The sequence below is a fragment of the Ptychodera flava genome, chromosome 20 (assembly GCF_041260155.1).
Source record: "Ptychodera flava strain L36383 chromosome 20, AS_Pfla_20210202, whole genome shotgun sequence".
Classification (NCBI taxonomy): Eukaryota; Metazoa; Hemichordata; class Enteropneusta; family Ptychoderidae; genus Ptychodera; species Ptychodera flava.
Window position 1 is genome coordinate 13,687,131 of NC_091947.1, and position 24,880 is coordinate 13,712,010.

General features: G+C 37.9%; 3 protein-coding genes across 4 annotated transcripts in view; 1 reads left to right on the forward strand and 2 right to left on the reverse strand.

Annotated features, from left to right (window-relative positions):
* The window catches only part of LOC139120094 (uncharacterized), a 48,522-nt gene extending 35,820 nt beyond the window's left edge, over nucleotides 1-12,702 (reverse strand). The window contains exons 1-2 of the mRNA XM_070684177.1: nucleotides 12,317-12,702; nucleotides 7,539-7,586 (exon numbers count right to left, since the gene is read on the reverse strand). The gene's annotated coding sequence lies outside the window, so the exon portion shown is untranslated. The remainder of the gene's footprint in view (nucleotides 1-7,538; nucleotides 7,587-12,316) is intronic.
* Nucleotides 12,703-14,772: 2,070 nt separating this feature from the next.
* On the reverse strand, nucleotides 14,773-19,946 carry LOC139120093 (methylated-DNA--protein-cysteine methyltransferase-like). Its single transcript, XM_070684176.1, has 3 exons — nucleotides 19,420-19,946; nucleotides 16,959-17,110; nucleotides 14,773-15,935 (listed from the first exon to the last, which is right to left on the reverse strand). Exons 1-3 carry the CDS (start codon nucleotides 19,548-19,550, stop codon nucleotides 15,670-15,672), a joined length of 549 nt encoding a protein of 182 aa, XP_070540277.1. The 5' UTR covers nucleotides 19,551-19,946; the 3' UTR covers nucleotides 14,773-15,669.
* Nucleotides 19,947-19,992: 46 nt separating this feature from the next.
* Nucleotides 19,993-24,880, forward strand: part of LOC139120092 (clathrin interactor 1-like) — a 29,881-nt gene continuing 24,993 nt past the window's right edge. For both annotated transcript variants that reach the window (XM_070684173.1, XM_070684175.1), the window contains exons 1-2: nucleotides 19,993-20,178; nucleotides 23,737-23,938. In XM_070684173.1, the coding sequence (XP_070540274.1) occupies nucleotides 20,147-20,178; nucleotides 23,737-23,938 (234 nt within the window). In that variant the 5' untranslated portion in view covers nucleotides 19,993-20,146. The remainder of the gene's footprint in view (nucleotides 20,179-23,736; nucleotides 23,939-24,880) is intronic.

Consider the following 24,880-nt stretch of genomic DNA (forward strand, 5'->3'; position numbering starts at 1 on the left):
ATTAAGTCAAGTAATATCTTCCGGAAGAAGAATCAAACACACAATCTACTCCTATCAAAATGACAGCAGGAAGGCTGAAAAGTCATACAACAGACTGAAGGCATTTCTTATAAAGTTGACATGGCATATGTGTCAATAGGTACGTGTTCAGCTCATCAAAATACCGACAGTGTCAATGTGATTATTGAAATTTAACCGGGAGAAAAATTCGCCAGCAGCATATTTGAGATTTTGCATTACTGTGTAAAATAATAATCAATTTTAGTATGTAACATATTTTTTTTCTTCATATAGATTTTCTGAAGTATGTCAATCTGATTAACAAAGGACACGGAGTCACATGAAGCTCACAAGGTGTAGTGTCTGTATGACCTTTGACATCAATAATGACAGAAGTGTCAGAGCATGTGATTTCTGTATGGAGTATAAAAATAGTTACCGTTTCATGCAACCTTGCCCTGTTATTGAGCAAAAAATTTATTTACGTATGTTGAGATTTCATGACAGCAAAACACTCATACTTTCTATATCGTGCAGTGGCTGGAAATGACCACCTGAGCCATTGTGATATGCCATTGCAGTTCATATTGGATTTTACAAGGGGACAAGAAAGTTCATTGACACCAAGTGTCAGTAATAACTTTGTTGTCACAAGATACTGTTTGGCCATTTTACCGCAAAGTGAAACCTGTTAAGCATTAGTAAGTGAAACTCCAGTTTTAGCACATTCAAGTGAAGTTGGCGATATGACGACCATACAGTGTGAAGTCAATTCTGCTTTGTTGTCCTTTATGTTGAGATTTTTAAGAAGTAAACAAGGCCGAAAGATTATATAGATGATATGTTGAGAAGATTTTCTTAGGGAATTTGATATGTCAAGATTTCCGAGCTGAAAGTTATACAAAAAAGATTACAAGCAATTTATGATTTTATTTGCGTCATTCTTTTTGATTTTTTCAAGATTTGAAGAAGTAAACAAGGCCGAAAGATTATCTAGATGGTAATGTTGAGAAGATTTGCTTCAATAGGGAAGTTGAAATGTCAATATTTCAGAGCTGAACATTGTACAAAAAAAGATTACTTGCAAGTTTTTAATTTCATGCCAGCAAAGTCTTGTCCAAAAAGCTGTGTCCAAAATTGGTAAAAAGTCACGATATGGTAGACTTCCTTCCTGTAACTGACATCATTTTTTGATATTTGATAGCAGTTCATGTGTGTTAGGTTCGTTTGCACCAGCTCCATTAAAAGTGTAAACACAGAAAGCTACACAAAATTACATTTATGCTTGCTCAAGCTGTGCTTTTCAAAAAATCATGATGCATTAAATTCCAGCACGCAAAGTTTTGGCATTTTCTATCACAGGGTGGAAAACAAAGATTGATGAGTTGTTGACAGTAAATACACCTGTACCAGCCAAACACTGTGACACTTTCAAGTTTCTTGTATTGTTTGTGACTGGTAACAGAAAAGTAAATATAAATCATTGTGTGGAAACAGTTGCTATTATTGAAAGTTCCACTGCTGTGAATTTGTTTGGTCTATTTTTGTATATGGCATAGCAATTTCATTGTTTCTCATTGGGTTACCGGTACACTGCTGGACAGCGGAGTGTTGATTGTGTTGATCAAAACAAATTTATGCAAGACAAGAAATCAGAATATTTTTAACAATGTCTTAAGGTAGAACGCGCCTAGGGGACAGAAATTCAGGCCTTCAAATTTTATCAATTCTCTTCTGACCTACCACTTGTGAAGGCACATTTTGAAGCTCTTGGCAAAAGAAAAGTTTTCACCGTCTTAGTTTTTCGAAAATCGAAAATTTAATTTTTTCCCATAGACTTAAAGGGCTGGTGAAGAGTAAAAATGAAATCGCTGAAAAGATGATTTTCACTCGTTAAATAATACATGGAAAGGCACAAGCAAAAAATTTACGGCAGAAAAATGGTTTAAGTGCGTATTTTCCGGGAAAAAATTGCGTTTTCCAAAGCTTAGTCACATTTTCCCGCGAAAAAAAATCAAACCCGGAAGTGTGAAGTCACTTTAAGCACGGTCCCTCAACAAAAAGAGCAGGCTATCTGTACTCATCTGTACTTGCCTTGAACACGATGGCAACTTCTGTCGAGTACCGCGACCAAGATAGTGTTAGAGAACGAACAACAGCTACATTTTGGGCTGCACATGGTAGCTGTAGGTCTCTATTAAATTGTTTCAGTTATACTGACAAAACGCTCGCCGGCTCTATCGTACTGTCGTCCACTGTAGTGTCATGTTAGTCCTACTGACAAAACGCTCGCTCGCACTGTCCGTATTATCCATGGAGGTAAAATCTGGTACACCGCCGTGGTATTATCGTACTATCTTGCATGTCAGTCCTGACAAAACGATATGGGCCGAAAAGGCTAAGCTGTCATCGCCGAACAAACCGGGTTGTGAACATTACCTGCCGAAACAATTTGGGCTAAAACCTACAAGTGCCGAAACAGCTAGAAACTTGTGGAAAGTTGTGTATCGTCATGGTATCATTCTGTGTATAATCTGTTGCAAGACAGTGCGCGAGCTGCGGTATTTTCGAATCATGTACGCCTGAAAATTTCTAATCTTTGACATAGTTTTGACGTGAGATTCAGAGCCCATATAAGACGTGTTCTCCATAATCATGACTCAGTATCTCACTTTATATAAAATATTCCCATCGATCTGTAAACGTTGATTGACCGACTGTCAAAGGTCACGCCATGCCAGGCAATTGCCGAGCTACACCAGCCAGCGGCACATACGTTTTTTAATGAATCATTCTACCGGACACGTTTTTAAAATCAACTGCAAATTTTCGATATTTTTCACAGATTAATTTCTTCCCCAATGTAAGCTTAGGTCTGTTGTTGTTGTAACTTCTACACTGAATACATCGTCAAGTGTGAACGGTATGATATTTAATCGCCGCGACGTACATATATCAGACAATCGATTGCGCAACACATGGTTTGGCAACATAGAAATGCTTGGAAAGCTGAAGCACATGCAGTTGTCTGAGTCGTTTGACGTCTTCGGTTACGTAGAACTCGTGGGGTAGAACTACATCACCAAAACAGTCTAGCAAATCACTTGTTTTATTGATAATCTTATAAATTAGGGCTTGCCTTCTGGAAAATTCATTATTGCATTCCGTGAAACCAATCGTCAGTGAAGTGTTTGTAGCGAAGTACGCGCCTGGCTAGAGCTCTCTGCATGGCAGGGCTGTGTGTTACCTGCGTATAAGCTTACGGCATCAGATTGTCTATGTAGTCGACACGAACACGAACTGTCTGATACCTGCTACCAAATACTATGTAAAATAGCAAAGAATGAGCTAAAAAATCACTACCAGTTTTAACTTGCAGGTAGAATAAGTCTGTACCTTTGTATAAAATACATGTTATTACGGCCGCCCCGTATAACGCTGGTAACACACAGCCCTGCCATGCAGAGCTACCGGTAGCGCCAGGCTACAGGAGTAAAATTAACCCGCTTTGCTTTTACAAATTTGGTCCATTTTTGGGCCAGATCTTCATCCTTCGGTCATTGAAACAATTTTGACACTGAATGAGAACATTGCACAGCGACGCAACGCTTAGGTACTGTTACAACTTTTTACGATTGATTTCGAGAATGCACACAAAAGCACTGACGTGAATATCGCCGGCGGTCAATGTGCTGTAAATTACGTCACACCCGACATTTGACGAAATGTACCGAAGATTTGTATCTTTGTTGCCAAGGGCGTCGCTAGGGCCTTTATTCGGAACTGGGAGCGCAGTTTTGAAAAATTCCAATGCAGATCTTTTTTTGACCATTTTATTTGTCAAAATAAACATGCAATAAAAATTTCATTTTTACTCTTCACCAGCCCTTTAACACAGGGATGGCGGCCATTTTGAATTTCAAATATCGATAAATCGCAAGTTATTTGTCTCTCTAGTACTAAAGTTGCACGGTGACCCCTGATTTTTATTTTTGCTTTGGTAAGAGAATGGTTGAAAGTTTCACTGAGGAAAGTTTGAGCAAAAGTTTAAGTCTTTCACTTTCGAGGTGCATATCACCTTAAGGATGATAAATACCTTTTAGACACTTTCAGATTTTTATTTTTTTCTCAATTGAACATGTCCCAAACCCCAATAAAGTATACATTTTCTGAAAGCCCTGATATAGAGCTATCCGACCAAGCACAGTGCACGGTCATTATTTGCATAAGAGTCACGTGACAAGCGTTTTGCTGAACCTTCCAAAAACCGGTTTTCCCGGCCTTATGCGAACACGCTGCAAGATTTCCGGTTGGAATTTCTTCATTGACAAGCCTTGACAATATCCTTCAAAACCGTGTCTGCGATTTTTTCTCGGAGGCTCCATTCAAATTATATGGCGTGATAATTAAAATTCCTTGAAAAGCACCTTCGTCCAACACCTTTAAGAGCGCATTAAAAATAACAAAGGCATATAAAGGAAATCCCAGACACGGATTTTGAGTTCATTATGTTTCCAATGGACGGTGTGAATTTCAAGCAGCTAGTGTTTGTGAGCGCGAATTGACGAGGTGCCAAAGAAGGGTACTTCATTCACGCATTGAATTCGAGAAAAACGCAAAAAACATGTTTTGATACTTCTACGCTACGGCATTTGATAATTAGACGTGCACGAGCCTCAACACGGGCATACTTTGTTACCAAGTGGTGATGTCGGCCGGGAATGACAGTTGTTAAGAGAAAAGGTCCCAGGAAAATAAAATAAATCGCGGAAAACTACCAATTTTTGGAGCCTTGCGTGTCGACACTTCGCCACAGCGAATGGCTTCAGTGGGAAAAACAATGACGTCAGCAGTCATTACTGATAGCGGGCGTGTCCTAAATTCATATGCAGATAAGCTTGTTTGCGTTCCCCAGATCACACTCCCCTCACACGCTATGTAGAACCGTAGACTTGATAGCGTACTATCGCACCAATTGCAAAGTTAATTCGCCATTGCGCAATAAAATCTCGAATGGCCCTCATTTCTACGTTTGACGCGCCACTAAGGGCGCAACATTATATGAATGGGTCGATCACGCAGAGTTCACTTAGTTCATACATTCGCGTAGCTCCCCGAAGGTAATACCTCAGTCATAGTGTGACATGTAAAACGATTCAGTTACCTATCTATCTTTGCGATTAAATACCCACTACAGCATATATTGTGGTACATAGGAAGCTGGGTAGGAAGGACTGATGTAGGGGCAACGGTGTTTTGGAGCCGTACGCATGTGGCATGGCCGATGAATATAAAACAACGGCACTGGCCGCTGCGTAAAGGTGGAAAGCTAGTCGACACTCGGATTTTTAACGCCGGTATAGTTGATGAACCCCGGATGGTCGGGCAGTCCCTTAAATTGAAGCGTTTGCAACGTCTATCGTCCATACAAACGAAACGTTGAACACTGCAAGGAAAAGATCCATGATCGTTTTGAAGAGCAACACATTTTAGGTCGGACACATCTCGTTTTCCAGAGTAGCCAGGTCTTTGCATAGAACAACACCGCTGTGTAAAACCCTTTGGCCAGAACCAATGATCGTAAATTTGCTAATACATACGAGTTATGTTTAAAAGTTGATGTATCGATCACTTTATTTAGGTCGTACGGGTTACAGTCTCGTGCTATATCAGTGTATGAGTAGCCTAATTGTCGATGCGTGCAAATCGAGGCCACTCTCGGAGAAATCCTACCGGTAGGCTAAGCTTTGATCATGATCGTTTTCACAGTCAAAATCACAGTCCTTAGCAATTTGTACACTTGTTCAAGTCCGACATATCAATAATTCATCACATAAGTTACGTAAACAATTGAATTAAACTAAACGGTTCGCTGTTGCCATTATTGGGCCTGTTGCGTACGTAAAGGGACAACTTTGCAGTAGGCTTGGTTGGTTACGGGGGCCCCAATCTCCAGTGTTCTCCTTTTCTTGACTTGATAGACTATAGTGTTTTCTGCAGAAAATTCAAGGTTTTTTCATGTGTAATGATGATGGCCCCCGATTTTCTAAAATGGCCCCCTTGGGACAGGAGTTGGGGCCAACAGTGGCCCGTTGTTTTTAAATCCTAGAATGAACACTGTGTAATTGTTTATCTAACATTGCGAAAAAGACGTCAACCACCGTAGAGCGGCATGTGCAGGCTCCGACCAACCCTAAGCAAAGAGTGATAAAACGTCGCATTGCTGAGAAATCGTCGTTGACACGATGTCTTGACCACACTGAGAAAAATGACTTGCTCTCTGGTGTAGACTATGTCTGGAACTGTACGAATACTTGTTTATTGGACTAGGCTTCGACAAACATTTAATTACGGTTTATTGTTTACAGACGGAAGTAATCCTGGTGTTTGGAGAAGTCACAGCACGTCATTATGTAAATTAGCTAGTGCAACGCAACGTTGTGTCACTCAAGATGGATTATGGAAATAGCAATGCAAATGTGTCCACAATGTTTACAAAAGCTCCCCGATTTAACCGGGATAGCCACGTGCATTTGTTTTGATTTTTAAAAATCGTGAATTACACGGAAACCATTCCTTATCTTGAACTGGCGACACATCTCAATTCTGGGTCTTACTTCAAGGCGTATTCTCAGAGAATTTTGAAAATTTGACAGAAAAATGAACGATTTGGTATTTATCATCCTTAACACAGTCACTTCTAAAGTTTTGAAGCAAACTGCACATTTACTGTACTTTACATAGTTTAATCTAAATTAAGAGTAAAGTCCCTTTTTCACTTTTATGAGCCATCTGTCTGAGTACAAACTGAAATTAGAATATGTTCTGATTACCTAAGACACTGATGATTTTTGTTTCATAAAATTCCCACTTGCATCTCGACTTCAGTAAGCTTCATCACCACCATTCTGTTAAAATGGTGAAACATTAAAATTTCTATCCATTTAGTGAGCTCTGTGTGGTGCACTGGTTTGATGTATTTTTTTCATTTTGGTTGACAGAAAGAGATAGTTGCTGTCCTTAAAATATTCATGTCACAAAAACGCAGCAAGGTAACAGGTAAGCAAGTGCATCCGATAGAGTTTATGAATTGAGTGCATAAAGACCAGAGGTATGGTTGAAAGCTTGTAATGATATTCAGAAGATGGAGGAGACGAATAAAAATGTCACTTCAAGTAACTTATGTCTGCGTTTCAAAAAATTTAAAATGTGGGTACCATTACAGAAGTGGTACTGACAATACATTGCAGTTAGTGCCACCATTATAGACAATGTCTTTTGTCTACAGCAGGTATGATATCATCAATTTGTAGCAATACCACTGCTGTAATGATCAATTTGTAGCAATACCACTGCTGTAATGATGCCAAAATATGATTATTACTTAATTTTGCTATTTGTACTTGATCATAACAGAGTGTGTATAAAAAAAGTTCCTGACCAACCAACCTAACCTGTTTAGGGCAATGTTTCAAGCAACACAAACATTTTTTCCTTGATATTTCTTTTATACGAAGAGTGCTGCAGAAGATACTTACTCTAAATTCCTGAAATAACCATGAATCTTCTTGACTGTATTTCCATGCCTGTGATGAGCAATTAAAAGACAAAAATTAAAGTTAACTGACAAAGAAAAAGATATCCGTTTTAAAAATCGCAGTGATCTTGACCAGTGCCTGCTCCAGGTCGAGGGAAAATCTTTGACATCACCAGGCATGCCAGAGATCTATAGATGTGACAACTTGGTCACTGTGGAGTATTGAATTCTTACTCTACAGTGACCCCAAGCTAACCGACGACCTGGTTACACCCCGAGCTGACCTATGACCTGATGATGTGGGTGTAGAGCTTCTCTAAAGTAAATGAAAGTTGTTTTTTTGTGGGTTTATTCATGTATCTGGCCTTTAGCAGACCTTTTAACAGTAGTAAATCTCTGGCTGCTACCAATTGTTGGTCAACAAAGGTTAGGGACAGTAATTGGTTGTTGATGCTATGGATGAAGACACTGCTCTGAAAAGCCTTAGTGACGTGGATGTCAGTAAATCTTGTGTGTTTCCTGACAACTCATGGTACCGTAAAGTGGGTGGAAACAAACTACAGAGATTTTAGGTGAGTTGTTGAAGATAAAAGAAACTCCTAGAAAACAGAGATAGCAATAAAATGGTTTATTGTTTGACTTTTGTATCTATATGCTTTGCTAACTGCTGCCTTTCAAGAATTTTTCAGGCCTTGATTATTTTCATTCACAAGTCAGTTTCCTTTCAAAGTGAATGTTTGTATCACAGCAAGTATTCACCGAAGACTTCTTTTGCCCAGATGAGAAGTCCAGTCCAGCTCATTAGAAAACCCCTGCAATCACTCTATGACTCTGAACAAGGCATGTATGAAGTCACGTGTTTGCATACCACAAGCTGAATTAAAGGACCCTGGTATACATGTATACACGTAAAGAGCAAGAAATGTGGAAAGTTACAGCAACAAGATTGCTACCTCATCAAATGCGTTGCACTCACTGACTTATTAACTACTGGTATCAGTGATGTAATACTCATCTGCATAATGACGTAGTCTGATAATTGAAGCAAATATGCCATAATTGCATTTAATATCTTTAAGTACTGGTTGGTGGTAGTGGTGGTGGTACATCTTGTCGAGGGAGTGCTGGGCTGAAGAAATATTTATAAAGAGACACAAAAACGTACACAACAAAATACCCTAATTGTCTCCAGGTTAAGTATTCCAGCTTCTCAAGTCAAAACACTTCACTTCTGCGCAAACATGTTCATTGCATAACTCTCTTAAACATTTTATTATATACGCCAGCTAAGATTGGAAAGACATGGAAAGGACACTTGAACAATAAATCTTTATACTGCTTCAGTCCTAGCCATTCAGGCCATGCCCTCACTACTACCGTATTTGGTATAACCCTCTGCAGGAACAGAAGTCTGATCCGCATACTAATGAGGCAATGTTTTATTCTAATGCACACGTGCTAGTTACTGGCCGTGGGTTTAACGTTCACCCCTCCATCCATGAAACCGTCTGCCAAAGTGTATTATAGTGAAGCCTGTCTAAACTGCACCCTGTCTCATCTGGAAACCTGTCTAAACTGAACCCTTTTCCTAGTAACATTCCAATAGAACTCTATGTTAAAAGGACATCTATAAACCCAACACCTCTACAAACCGAACAAATTTCTCAGTCCCTGAGCGGTTCGGTTTAGACAGGTTTTACTGTACTTCAAGTATGCAATTGCGACAGTCTGTTAAAGTTTACCTCTTCAATTTACTCTTGTTTTGATGTGTATAAGCCCACAGACTCGGGGCAAGCCTAGTTGTGCAGGTAATAAAGCTTGTTGTACCATGAAGGACTTATATTTTCAAGTCTTCTGGTGCATGACGAAGAACACCCGCTCTTCCTATTATGGTAAATAAGCTCTTTTTGGTATTTATATAAATACCAAATATGAGCGCTCGAGCTAAAAACATTCATACTGCTTCCTTTGTCAAGATTAATTCTCAGAAGAGTGATCAGGAAATAACCCCGGATCAGAGAAGTTTACAGCGTTGATTACAGGGAGAACAGTTAATGCAGGAACTGTTTTACTTCACATTTCTGATAGGAAAGTATGACAGCAAAGGAACCAAGATATGTCTACATAGTGTGTTCACATTTGAGGGCATACAGCTTACTCCATCTGAACACCTGGTATGATGAGAGGCATGTGAACCAATCTTCTAGAAGTTAAAAAATAATGACTGATATGACAATGGAACTGGGGTAAAAAAAATCATGTATTTTATGGAAATGAAGTTTGGTATATATCTTATTGACCTCAGAGTCTGGATAATTACAAAACCAGAAAAACTTGGTCAATCTCTTAGCCACTGAGAAAAGTTCATAAGTTGATACCAACTATGCCTGCTGTGTATGGGAAACCATGCTGTGGTTGGGGTCATTTTAAGGTCAAAGCTGGATGACGGAATGTATTTGATGATCAACTCTGGGACTGTGCAATATCTGGCCCTCTACTCTTGTCAATTAAGGCACAATCACTACAGATTGTATTTGAGACATGTCCTGTCTATTTTTGGCCGGGGAAACCATGTATAACAACACAGCAAGCAATTTATGTATTTTTGGAAATCATACACCATGTACTGTAATAAATTTTGTTTTAGAAAAATTTGAACGACTGAACTTTCCTGGAGTCTTGAAGGTCTTTTATGTCACAATCAGAGTGTACTTTAATTGTCTTAGGACTGTGATTTGAGCCGATGGCTTACAAATGGGGTGTTTATTTGATTTGACTTCTTGTACCCTAATGGATGATGGGGCTTCTCAAAGAATTCACTACACATTGATAACTGTCACTTTATGTAAGGCTTCTGTCGTTTTATGCAATAATCCATCACTACCAAGACCATAACATTTTGTACCAGATCACACATCAATTATCCGATCAATCAACTAAAATGTCTTAATATTGGAAAACACTGTCTTTAGGTATTTGTGATTTGAATGTTTAGAAAACTTGAGCTAGCTTCCAAAATCATGTGTTCCAAGATCCTTTCTTTAAAACTCATCTCAGGTTTAGACTGACAAAGTCAAACAAACTGACAGAATCTTGTATGAAATATTCTAAATTGTTGTCTGTATCCTATTGCAGTGATATATCAGAAGCTTTACAATCTAATACAGACAGATCTGATCAGGAACCAGGGACCTGTTGACATAAAAACTTTCATACTTTTGGCAATGCCTTAAAAGTCTAAATGTAGAAATAAATTGCATGAAAATATCTATTGTGGCACACTTTGTGTTGAAAAGGAACTTCTTTCAAGACTAACTCCACATGATAGCTGATTTCACCAAGATGGGACTTTTGCCAAGTGTGATGTCACCTATAAACAAAGCTGTGTGAAGGACAAAAAGGTAAGAGATAGCTGTATAGGACACAATCAAAAGGGAATGCAAATAAATGTCATCAAAGTTGACCGATCATTACACAGTGCTACCATATTAATAAATACTACAGGTAGCAGGTAGAAATGAGTGATCAAATATAGTAAACTCAAGGAACGCAAAAAGAAAGGGGGAAAAACAGTTCACAATGATATTTTTGTGTTCTCTTCCTTCCTGATGATTATCATGAGGGGAATCCCTGGTGTTTACCATATTGATGACGAACAACTTATTTGATTCAAGCATCACAGTGATTCAGGTAGAATCTTTTCAGTCAGTGGTACTCTATTATTAGTTTCAGCATGGAGGTAGTAGTACTACCTCCATGGTTTCAGGTAACTAAACTAACCAAAGGTTCAGTCATCCAAGGTTTTTCAGAATTCATGAACGTATCTTGTGAATAGGGGAAGGTCACGTATTATTTATAGCAAGGTGCTCTAGAGTCAACGTTGACACGTGGTATAGTATTAGTAACACGTTTATCCCATTTCGCTGACAGATAATGGAATAAAGAAATTGTGAGCGATCCGACCCGATAGTTCGAACAGGAAACACTCGGGTTACAGTGTAAGCACATTGAATAACCATGAATAACCATTCCGCTCAACTCCAGTCAAAACATCGAACTCTATGGCCATACGACACTGTTCTTGGTCAGGTTATGGAGGAAGAGATTTACTCCCTCCATGGTCAGGTAAAGGTGTCTTTGTGGTTGATACATCCACGCTGTCGCACTGTTATACCATGGAGCTAAGCTCCATGGTCATATCATGGAACCCGATGCAGCTTCAACTCAATATGGACGTATATACGCTATACTGCGGTATTGTACGCAAACAAAGTCTTCTTTTCAACTTACAGGGGAAATCCAAAAATATAATTGTTGGGCATTTCGGATATGTGTGGTGTTCATTCATGTTTTATTTCCTCAAACCAAGGGGAAGCCAGTTATACATGCTGACATGATATTCAAAAGGTGTAAAAGTCGTGAACAACTGGAACATCTCACAAATACATGTACATGATCGGAATCAAACTCGATCATCAAACGACTGTGTGGGGGAGTATTGATAGTGAAGCACGTCATGCTGATCTTGTCTCTTGAAATCTATCGGGCGTCTCCTTGTTTCAAAGAGTATACTTACTAATATATTTATGTGCAATAAAGCAGGCGACTACACGTGTGCTATGGTGCACCAGCAGCAATATTATGCCGGTATCACTGTCGGACCTTAGACAGCAATAAAAGACCACGCTTACGAACCCAATCACTCGGAATCCATGTGCAGCAAAGCAAAGTCGACTGCTGCTGGTCATCACTTGAAAACATTAACCAGAAAACGCCTACCTGAGTAACTGTGCTCCTAGTACACGGTCATCTTGCCCATTGTCGTGATCATCGACTACCCAGTTCCACTGTTCTTCATCAAGCAAAGCGGGTGCGATTGAATTCACTCTCAAGACTTTTGCCCTGCGCTGCCCAGTACACGTTTCGTCTGGTGACGAGACAGACATGTTCATGATGTTGACGCGACGTGCATGTAGGACTTTGGCATACACACCTTGTATTTGTTGATGCCCAATCAAACGCAAACCTAGTTCACTTTCTGAGATCCTTGATCCACATCACTACCTTTTAGCATGGTTCCCCGTCCAGTATCCGTGCCCATCCTGGTGTTACGAGAGGCGCGAACGGTGAAACACTGGCGCAACGGCTAAGCTTGGCCACCTTCTGCAGACGACCTGGAACACTCGTCGTGGGGTTGTTGACAGGTCAACCTGCCTAGTCTAACTTGGTCGTAGGTGGCGTTAGTCTTGAATAAGTTTCTCATACAGGACAAGTGGAAGCACGAAAGCCAGAGAAAATGTTCTGGCGCCCTGAACTTTACTTTTGTGAAAAAAGCATTGTCTTTTCGTCAAAAAATGACAGCTTTCATTTGTATTTGTAATGGATATTTTTTAACAGTTATATATGACATTTCCCAGGTAAGAGTTTCTCAAATAATATTATAGATACTGTCCTTCGTTAATAGTCTGTACTGCAGAGGGTGTAAAACATATGAGTATCAAAGCTACATGTATTACCGTATTTCAGGACAAATTACGGATGACCCTCGCACATATTATTGGATATCGCGGCAAAAGAATGGACAAAAGTGAAGTAATCAAATTAGAGTGTCATTCAAAAATGACACAAATATATATATAAGAAAGGTAAAGTGTTGAGAAGGAAAGTCAGTATGAAACTCATTCAAATTACTTTAGAAAATGTATAAATGAAGAATGTTACAACTTTTCAACTATTATGGACCTGTGCACCAAAGAGCACACGCTGTGACTTTTAACATGTTCAATTAAAAAAAAAAGAATATGTGTATGTATACAGACATTCTGAGCATCCTCTTTTTGTTATAACATTGAAATCGTAACATCTAGAAGAAAGGATCCGTCAAAATCAGCCAATAAAGTGTTCACAGCATTATTATGTGGATAATTTCTTACATAGTATCCGGGCATAGTATTAACGGCAACAGAGTGAAAAGCGGAGCTAATAATCACGTACGAATCGTTGGTGGCGCTATACAAGAGGTTCATAATCTCTATACCAGTACCTCCAGCTCAACTTCTTCTCAGCTCGAAATTAGTCTCACGACCCATGCCCTCTCGCCTCTTGCGCAGCAAGCCTTGATGGAAACATCAATTTACATACATACAGACTTACGAGCATTCCCACTGGGTGACCACAAAGCGGCTTGTATTAAAGACAACTGTTATGAATGTATATCATTTATAATTTTTGGAACAATGCCATTGAAATAAGACTATTAAGTACTCCACATTTTTCAACTGTGTTCAAAGGAAAATGGAGCCCTTCCAATCATAAAAGGTTCAAAACTGTGCGGTTCAAATCTTTTATATCAGAGTACAACTGAATAGCTGACTGAAATATCTAATTGTGAAAGATTGCTTTGCAAGGTGGGGATTGTATATGGGGGGGGGGGGGTAATTTCAAGCTCTGCATTCCTTACCATTATTTAGAACAATCTTCACGTAATAATAAACGTCATTCAAGTAGTCATGTATTGAATTATTGTTGGCAGGATATCTGAAATAAATGATACAGGTTTTATGACAGAAATCTGTTTTGATGGCATTGTACATAGCACCATTAAACTATCAAGTGACTACAGCCTCAATATGGAGTAATGTGGTAGGCATTTCTACGTTTCTGACTTTTCATTGATCAGTAGAAAAATGCATGATTGTTCTGGTGTGCAGAGCTTACAACACGAGAACCTTTACTCAACAGAAAAAGTACAACTGTTGTTTTAGTTTTTCTAAACATTGTATATATTGCGAGTTGTTGTTTTTTTTATTGAAAATGGGCAAAATATCACATCGACACATTGCATACAGGAACAGAACCTTACCACATCACATCACAAATTTACAAAAAACAAGATGGACAGCAGATGAATTCTACGCATGTCACTTTTTGATCAATCAGGTTCCCTTTGAAAAGGTGGAAGTTAAATTACTCTATATAGCAGATCTCTGATGATGTTACATTCGATCGTATATGAACACAGCCATCATTATCAAAAGGTGCATAACGAATCCATTGACCGAATGATCTGTCGCTTGAGGGCGCTCTACACCCCTCTCCATAGAGAGCGCCTCCACTGTTAAAGTAGCTTGTGATTTCAAACAAAGACCATTTTTTGTACATGACTACAAACATGTTTTATTTAAAAAATGCTAAACATTTACAAACGCTGAAAAAATACAAAATGCATAGTGTACTGTGAGTGTACTTTGTGTGTCCATTATGGTTTATTCAAGCACTCTGATCATCAGAAGTACATGTACAGGTTTTCTGTTCACAAATATTAGTTTAACCTCAAACCTAACAGTTAACACACTTGACATTTGATGACAATCACAAGTTTGAATGCTTCAAATCTTTCAAATCACCAAATGATTTCCACAGACTAAATGTTCGTTATATCACTTCTTTTGGACCAGACAGTGAAAAGTTGTCTGTTCTGTCTTTGTTATGGAGGCATACGTCTGACTTATGTACTATTGCACTGCCAGACACACGGAGTTGTATATATCCAAACGTCTTACAAATACATTCTTTTGGCCATAAGATTTACATGCATATGTACACTGAGATCTGGGCTACTTTAAACCCTACTGTTACATATCATTCAATATAATTATTAATCAATGCCAAATGTAGAACCTCACATATGGGACGTTGGCAGAGATAGACTGGCTGAAAATCAATCACAGAGTCTGACTCAGCTGTGTGTTGATTGGCTGTTACGGATGTGACATAACACATGTTAGGAGCAGCTAACTTCATTTGACAAATCGTTTGGTCCAACTCAATAAATGTTGGAGCCACTTACGTTTCGAACTTGATGTTCAGTGGCCTCATAGAACAAAGATGAGACTGCAGCATTGGAAGGTGTAAACACTGGAATGTATACAAAAAACATCGGAAACAGACTATAGAACTGAAATTTTAGATCAGATACATTATATAACGGCAGTATTACTTCAGCTCAAAGAGGATTACTTTTGATTAATACTGATAGATGTTGAACTTTGAAAGGTACTCATGGTCTGACGCACCTGTTCATGGCAGTGAACTTTTGTGTTCATTCCGGAAACATTCTCACTATGACTTCACTAAAACCCTGTAACTCCCTCGTGTCTGAGTAACCATTTTTTGATCGGAATTCCTTTGTCTGACATGTAGTTACCCAGTTTACCCTGGCTGCCGATGACCCGATGACATGGAATAATCAGAGGTACTTGGTTCAGCCTCATAGCGCCACCAACGGCACGGCTGGCCTTCACGTTGCCCACCATGCCAGCCAACTCTCCATAGGATATGGTCTGCCCGACTGGTATCTCCTCTGTGAGAGTTTTCCATACGTTGGCAGTGAAAGAATCTACAAGAAAAATGTGATGTAAAACTAAATGGATGCAAAATTTAACACAGGTGGTAGTAGAACTCTGCACATTGTATCAGTAACGTTACAATTAATTAGTTTTTGTATATCATATTCTTTCATATTTCAAACTACCAGCAGAGTCCATGACCATACTTTGGATCAGAATTTCTCATCTTTACAACACTCCTTAGTTGGTACTGATAGACAAGCGTGAGTGTACTTAAATTAATTTAGCATAAATGTGACTTTTGAATGTGCAAATCATTCAAAAATTAGCCAATATCGATGGAGAACATGTATTTTCCTTTTTTTTCACGTTTTACAAATAAAGATAAGCCACGGTCCCTCTTGATCATGGATTGTAAATGAATTTTGCTGTTACACTACGTCTTTTTTATCATTTTTCATGAACAAATCTCATTAAAGCTCCAATAGTTGCAAATGTGTCATAAACCAATCTCAAAATATCCTCCGTTTTCTAAGAGTCCTCTTTGAGTAAGACCCAATAAAGAGTGAAAAAGTGTATAACACTGTCTTAAGTGTCAAAAGTGGGAAGTAAATTCAAACCTTTAACATCATTTTAGATTTTCCAGCATTTTTAAAAACTACTCACGTGACAGAGAAAATAAAGATTACAACAACAAAATGTCAGCCATTGTTTGTTGTGCATTCAAGTAAATGGCATCATGCTTGTTTCCTTTATGATCACAATGCGTAATGTGTATGTGCAGGAAATACTGCATTTTTGTACTTTTCCGTGGGGGAACATTTTAAGAATGAAGCACCCGTTTATTATTCAGCCTGTTAAAACACACAGGCATGGTCCAAATAAGTGAGCAGTGATACTTCGATGTCCTTCAGTTAGCACATTTACATGAACCAACTTTGGTTTGAAAATGAAATCATGAAAATAATACAACTTTGCAGCTAATTGGGGCTTTAAAACAGTGACTATGATATATATCAATGATTAGTATACATAAACATGGAACATTGCGATGCTAGCAACTGTGAACTGACCTGGTTTCATAGTTGTGACATGCAACGGTGGCAAAGTCATCTTTCTAGCTTCATCGATGTCAGAAAAATACACTTTCAACCAACCTACGCACTGGTTTAGTACTGGAGACTGACCATCATCTCTTTCGATCTCTACCACTTTATCTGACAATCTATAAAGACAGTCCGAGAAGATCCATGGTTCAATTTAGACAAATGCTTTTCGTTTCATTTCATATGTAAATGTCATGGCTACAATTTGCATAACAATATTGGCATGGCTACAATTTGCATAACGATGCTCCAAGGTAACATATGAAATCTATGGAACAGAAGAGTCCTTAAGACTATGATTAAGATAAATCGATTACATCTCATCCATTTTCTATCAAATTATCACTGTTATTTACTCCTTTTTTTCTTGATTTGCATTTACTTGATAAAAGGAATATAACTTTATTGAAGAAAAGGGAAGTTGCTGAAACAGTCTCTTCTACTAATTTCATCATGTTTTTAGCTCATGTGTTCGCACACATGAGCTAATGTCGCAGTGATGTCTGTCTGTCTGTCGGTCTGTGTGCTGGATATCTCAAAAACAGCTCCATCAGATCAGAATCAAATCTAGTACATAACTGTGCAAATGGCAAGAACTGATTAATTTTTGCTGAGTATGGCTTGCTTACTTTTTGCTCATTTGCATAATTAATGATTGTAGAAAAAACGGATATACGATTTGATGAGATGTGCTACAAATCTTGATCACACATGTTGAACTTTTGAAATTAGGGATATTTATTTGAATTGACTTGACCAAAATTGATGAAACTTGCTATGTACATTAAAGATACTATGATATAACATTGTTGAAAGTCATTATGCATTTTTATTTCGGCAAATTCCTTATTTGCATATTTAATGAAATTTCCTAATGGGGATATTTATCTGTATTGACAAGACCAAAGTTGGCAAAACTTACTTTGTACATTAAAGATACTTTGATACGACATTATTGAAAATCATGTAACATTTTTACTTCAGCCAATTCTGAATTTGCATATTTAAAGAGAACATTTCAGTCAATTGCTAATTTGCATATTTAATGAACTTTTCTAATTTGGGATATATACTTGGATTTATTTGATCAAAGTTGGAAAATCATGCCATGTACATTGATGACTATACAAGGTTATACCAATATTGAAAGTCATTTCGCATTTTCATGTCAGCTAATTTATAATTTGCATATCTAATGAGTTTTCGCAGTTTGGCATATATAGCTTGACGGACTTGAATGAAGGCAATTGCACTTGCTATATAAAGTGGTAATTCAAGGACAGCAGTCAAAGAAATTAAGTATTGTTATTTCAGCTGATTACATATTTGAATATTAATTGACCTTTAGAATTAATCTGTGGTGAATTGTTCATTATGTTGATCATAAAACTTTCAATAAAGTTGTAAACATGTGGCAAAGGTTCACATTTACACATAGCTGCAATATATAATGAAACATGAGCATTTTCAGTTCATATCTGGTTAAAACCAATTTTCTCTTCTGTAGGAAAATAGTCAGCGCCCATAAATTCTGAGTTGGTACGAGCACAATTCTTCTAGTATGGGAACACGTCAGAAGTGGGGAAAATGTTTCAGCGGCATCAAATGAACTATGCTCAAACTCTAAATCAAACTTTGGCTCTACTGCAGTAAGAGGGGTTAAATGTGTACATGTGCTAAATATCTCATACAGCACTGGGTCAAACATCAGATGATTCACAATCAACCAATAAGCTGTAAGTAGTGGTGAATGATCCCACAGAACTTACCAAGTGCTGTTACCTCAAGCACGACAAGTTTTTATTTCTTTTCATGTTTTTGGCTCATTTCTCAAACAATAGAAATGACATGTACACACTTCCAATAATATTTTCCATGCACTCAATTCCTCGATATGGTAATTGGTACGGTAGATTTTTACGATTCTTTGCAAATGCTAGTAGTGGACGACATAATACCTAGCTGCAGTACAGTAGCTCGAGGTTTTGCTTGGGTATTTGGGTCAGACCAGACTGCAAATACGGTCCGACCCAAATAAATACCCAGGCAGAACCTCGAGCTACTGTACTGCACCTACATAATACCATACCTGTATGACACAATATGTAACCTGAACAAGTCAAAACATATATTCATCTACTTTACAATCATTGATATGCTTTGCCCCATCAAGGTACATCCGATTCCATCCCTCGAGCTCGTCACTGACATGACACATGACGGGCCGGGAACCAGTAAATATGTGTAAATGTGTTTCATCCGAAAATGAACTAATAAAAAATGAAACCAGAATATACTAGAATGATCCATTACACATTTGGGAATTCAGCGCTAAAATGTAGGGGAAAATGAATAACCTTGAAACCGACATCAAATGACACAGCCACGAAACGAAACTCAAGGAATCTCTTCTTCCCAGCTGACTCACCCTTCTTTGTAACGCGGGGATTCCGCCGCTGAAAGTTGTATTTTATGCACACCTTTACTGCAAGCATTTACGATGATCTCACCGATAGGGCTTGATAATCGAGCCGTGGACAATGTGCACGCCTGAGCCATTGCTGAGGACTTTATGATCTCCAACAGCGAATTGTTGTCGTAATAAACGTGACAAAACTCAGAACACTGACTTGCACGTTGAGCTTCCACGCACCAAGTGCGCTCAATCTCAGAATCTGGGTTCAAAGTTCGTAGAGTAAGATGTGATCCGATTCAAAATGTTGTAGATGCAAGGCTTGTACACGGCAATCATAAAACAGTATTTTGCCGGTTTCTTTATGAAAAGTGTACCGCCCAAACGAGAGAGAAAAGAAAGTTATTGTAATTTAAATAACAGTCGCCATTTACCAGTGACCCAAACGTGTCATAATTATGCCCCGAAAAGCTTTCAGGCACATGGCATTCCCGGATGGCATTCGGAGTGCTGCTAAAGCCTTGCTTCGGAGGGTTCGTGACAGCATGCTGTAATGCAATGAAAACATTAAAGGGTCACGATTATATCACTTCCGGGTTCAGTGGGCGCCATCTTATATCGCTACAGTACCGTCTATCGAGCGAAAGGGTAGACCTTACACCATCCTCAATCATCGCTGCTGGTATTTGTTAAAAGGACATATAGTAGTCGTCAGAAGGAGTATCAGAAATCCAGTGACAAGATGTGGAAGCTTCGTGAGCTTACCGATAAAGTGTAAGTATAATCCAGCCATTTTTTAGTCAAATGCAGTACTTACTAAAGCCGGGTTATTTGCATATTATTGCAATGGCCGCCATTGCGTTTACGTGTACATTCTCATAAAAGAAATAGTATTCAAAGATTGGTCGCAAGACGACTCCAATACACTCAGATTTTGCGCCAGTTTTCGTGAAAATTTATGTAAAATGAAAGCAGAATCTCCCGAATCTACATTTTGATCTACGTTTCACGTACAAAAAGGCTTCACATAAAGCGATCGTACTGCCGATTGCACCTAGGCAGAAAAAAAATACTTCCTGAATTTGCTCGGCAGTGACATTGTATGGCATGATGATTGTGGCATTTGCTGTACCTTCGGGTGATCATTGCTGATATAAAGAGTCTCTCTCTTCAGTTCATGATCACGAGTCCGAAGAACTTCAATGCCACTTTCGGTGTCAACACAGTTAAAATGATAAGGTCGCTTTGAACCCCACCCACCATACCACCAGTCAGTCAGTAGTGATAGTCAAATACCTATTTGTATTTGGCGTTGCTACCAGTAATGTCGTACATTATATGGTCTTTTAACTAGAACATCCGTGCACATCGGATAGTAGGTTTTCCAGAGAACATAAAATTTCCGTGATCCTACCATTATCATCGCTATGTGATTCCAGTGTGTCGAGGAAAGGTGTTTTTTTATTATTTGTTCAACGACAATCACTGCAGAGTACAGTGCCAGTTTTAAATTCCGAGGATCACAACACAAATCTCTGAAAAAAATACTCGTATTTCACTTACTTGACACTCAAGAAACGCAGTTGGTTGGTTTTGTGTATTATGTTGACCATACAAAGTATGCCAATCTATGAGAGTGACAGTTTTTAATCAAATTCATGGCACTTTATATTGTCCCTGTATTTGTCTGTCAAAACCCCAAGTCAGGCGTCATTCAGATTAACAATGTAGGAGGGAATTTACAAAAGAGAACAACATTCCTAAGGAGTGTAATGTCAAACATGTTTAACTATTATTGAAAGTGGAAACTTAGTCGACAGTTAGCATAGCCAGAAAAAATAAATGTGCGTTTATAAATTCAATACACAACATATACCTTGTGCACTCCTGTATTTTACAACAACCTCTAATTTGAAGTAGAGCTGGTCAGATAATTTTTGTAAAGTGTTTAGAGAGAGTTCTTCAAATCAACCTTCTCCCCTCCCACCCACCCATTTTTTTTGACATGGAGGGAGAGGACATTCAGAAGTAATATAGTTTAAATTAACCGTAAAGATTTGTAAGATTGTAAAGGATGTTTTCTCAGCCCCATCAATATGCTGCCTCCCCATCAAAGGGGCATGAGGAACTCATGGTTACACATATGTGCTGAGCAGGGCCAGCAAGTCATACCCTGAAGGTATCACTTTTAGTACCAATGGCAAGTCAAGTACATATAGTCCAGTGTATCGATGTGTAAGATGTATGGCTTCTCCAGTCCTGTTGATGACAGGAAGTGTTGATCTGCAAGGTACTGTATGGCTTCCCTGTACAGTGCAGATGACAGGAAGTATCCATACTTGATAAATCATACATCTGGCTGTTCGTTATATATTGCAACTCGCCAGACTGCATCATACAGATCAAAAGGTCTCTTCTGTAATAAAGTGCTTATTCTTTTCGATGAGAAGGTTGTTGACGAGTGAGGTGTGTCGTCAGTTTACTAAATTTATTTACCTGTTTCACTTTAAGTGTAATTTCCACCAAAAATTGGGTCAACATTGATAGCAGTGCAGACAGTCCAAAATCTGGTGATGGACAAGATATGAACAAGAGTTATCGTATGGCACACTCATATTTTTTGTCAGTTTATCAAGGAGTCACAAAATCCCAAACATTGATCCTTTAAAAAGTTTACCAGATGGTTTATTGTGGAAAGTTTCTGTAGAGCTAATGACATCACATCTTCAGAAATATGAAGGATTTGAATTTCAGAAGCGGCAATGGCTGGTGTTATTTTGATATTTGAAAAGATTAAACGTACAAATTTAATGCAGACAGTTTATTGACATTGAATAGATTTGTATCAAATCCAATATTGACCATACAGACCAATATCTGGTACTTGTGCACTGCAACTGCCCAGAGAAACCGGATAATGTGATTTGTCCTAATAGGATTTCCTGTCAGCCAAAGGAATATCTGAATACAGGGCAACAAGGTGAAAAGGTCATACTCTCATAAACTCACCTCCGAAATATTTACATTACACAAAAGTGAAATTAAAAAATACTGCAGTTTCTACCATTTAAGTATATATATGTACACTATCACTACAGGTACATTCTCTGAGAGAATGTGTAGATATCTGTATTTGACATAATCAATATTCATTCTAAAAAGCAGCTTTGCCCATTTTTTCATTTGGTATCTTTTAATTCAACGTGGTATCAAAATAAAAATGGAACAAAGAAAATATGTGAAAAATGTGCACAAATATAACATATGAATATTGATATATAGCAAACTTAGATTAGTTTGTTCAGTGTACATGTAGGTGTGTCACAATGTTTTAACAGTGCACCTGCTACTGTAGGAATGGTCACTGACAATACACATTTTATATTGTACATGCACAGATACATCTTATTTCAATATTGACCCAACTGCTCATATCCTTGTTGTGCTCTGCTGGCACTGAGATGCACACCCCAAAACATGTCTCAAAAGTTCCAATACAGTCTAGAAAATGGACACACTTTTTAATGTAGAACTTCAGATTTAGATGGTGCTGTTTGATTTTCAGCTAACGTACGCTATAATACCAGTCAATCAAAACAAAACTTTTCTGTACATTTCATTTGCATGTCTTTTATAATCAATGCCTGCATCATTTTACACTTTGAGTTTATAGTATTCAAAAACCACACAAAGAGAAAAACAGAACACCCAACACAGTCATAAAGGCCAAGATACAGTACTGGTAAATCAATTTTCATCCTCGCACGTGTCAATTAAGGCTGGCTACATCTCTCTTTTTTGTATTGAAATTTTAGAAGATTTACTCGCGAAAAACCAAAAATATTGATAGTGCTCTATATCTGTAGAATCACACATGTAGTATGTATGGACTGTTCAATTCTGAACAATAAAGTTATGCTTGTCATCTTGATGCATGTCCAAATTATCACTGCATTCATACATTCTTATTTCTGGGTCTTTCTTCTTCCCACAAGTTAAATCTTGTGAGCTGAAAAGGACAAAAAACTGTCGCCACATCACCTTTGTGAGAGATTAAGGATGAGCACAGTTCTATATATTTTCAGTATACTTAATTTAACGGGAGTACTTGTGAGTTAAAACACCAAGAACACAAGGAGGATCACTCATACCTTTGTGAGTGTACATCCAACCGGTGCTTTCTGTATGAAGCGTAAAGATATTCTTTTGTACATAAATTGTGGATTTAAACATAAATGTTCAATTTTAGCCATCTTACTAAATGAGGAGTGAATGAAATAAGACAGAAACCGGTAAAAGTCGCAATATATCATGTATTGGTTTTCATTGTAGGACCAATGTGGTGATGAACTACAGTGAAGTTGAGGCCAAGGTCAGAGAGGCTACAAACGATGACCAGTGGGGACCTCACGGCACACTCATGGCAGAAATTGCCAAGGAAACATTTACTTATGAACATTTTCCGGAAGTCATGGGAATGTTATGGAAAAGAATGCTCACAGAACCTAGGAAAAATTGGAGGAGAACTTATAAGGTAAAAAAGCAATCTGTTGTAATTATGGTAAAACAATAACTTTCATGTCATAAACACAGTTATATGTAGCTGATAACGAAAGTAAAGGAGAATTTCTGGCAAAACACAAAAAGTGTAGGTTTCCTGCTGTTTCGAATACTTCCATACATCTATTATTGCCAAGATAGAAACATACAGTGTATTCATCTGATCAGGAAAAATGATTGGGCACTTTATTATAAAATCAGAGCTATTGTCAGGGCACTTTAATAACTACTTTGTGTAGACCCCTTAAGACAAATTGCCAAGTGCCTGTGGATAATTTCCCAACGTATCATTGTATGAACGAAACTACTCAAGCAACTTAAGAAGCTTTTGCTAAAAAATTGTGGAAATTTGACACCAGACTGAGCCTCTGTATATGTCAAATGTCAAAAGTCTGCAATGAAATGTTTCTATAGTTTCATAGATTTGAGAGCAATAATCTGCCTAAAAGACTTCACAGTAATTTATTACAAAGGATACAGGGAGCGTGTATTCAATTATCTTGTCACATGGCAATAGCAGTCAATGGAACAAGTGTAGATGTATGGATTTGAATATTGTTAACATTCTACTTTATGGTGGTTGGAAAGGCTATTTTTGCACCAATTCTTTTCTCAGAGTTAATGTCAAGTTTCAAGTGTTAGAATCAAGATATTTAGTTCAAATTTTCAGGATAACTCCCTTAGTTAATATTTTCTCCAATGAATATAAAAATTGTATATTTGCAGCCATGATTTTGAAATATGACACCAGTAAATATTAAAATTTAATTTTTCATATTTTTTTTACATATTTGAATTTAATAAGAATTGGATAGTATTAATATTACCAAATTAGTTATAAATATGTTGACACTATTTATTGTAAGATTTGTACGGCAGGATTTGTAAATAAAATTTGTTTTTATGATTTTACATG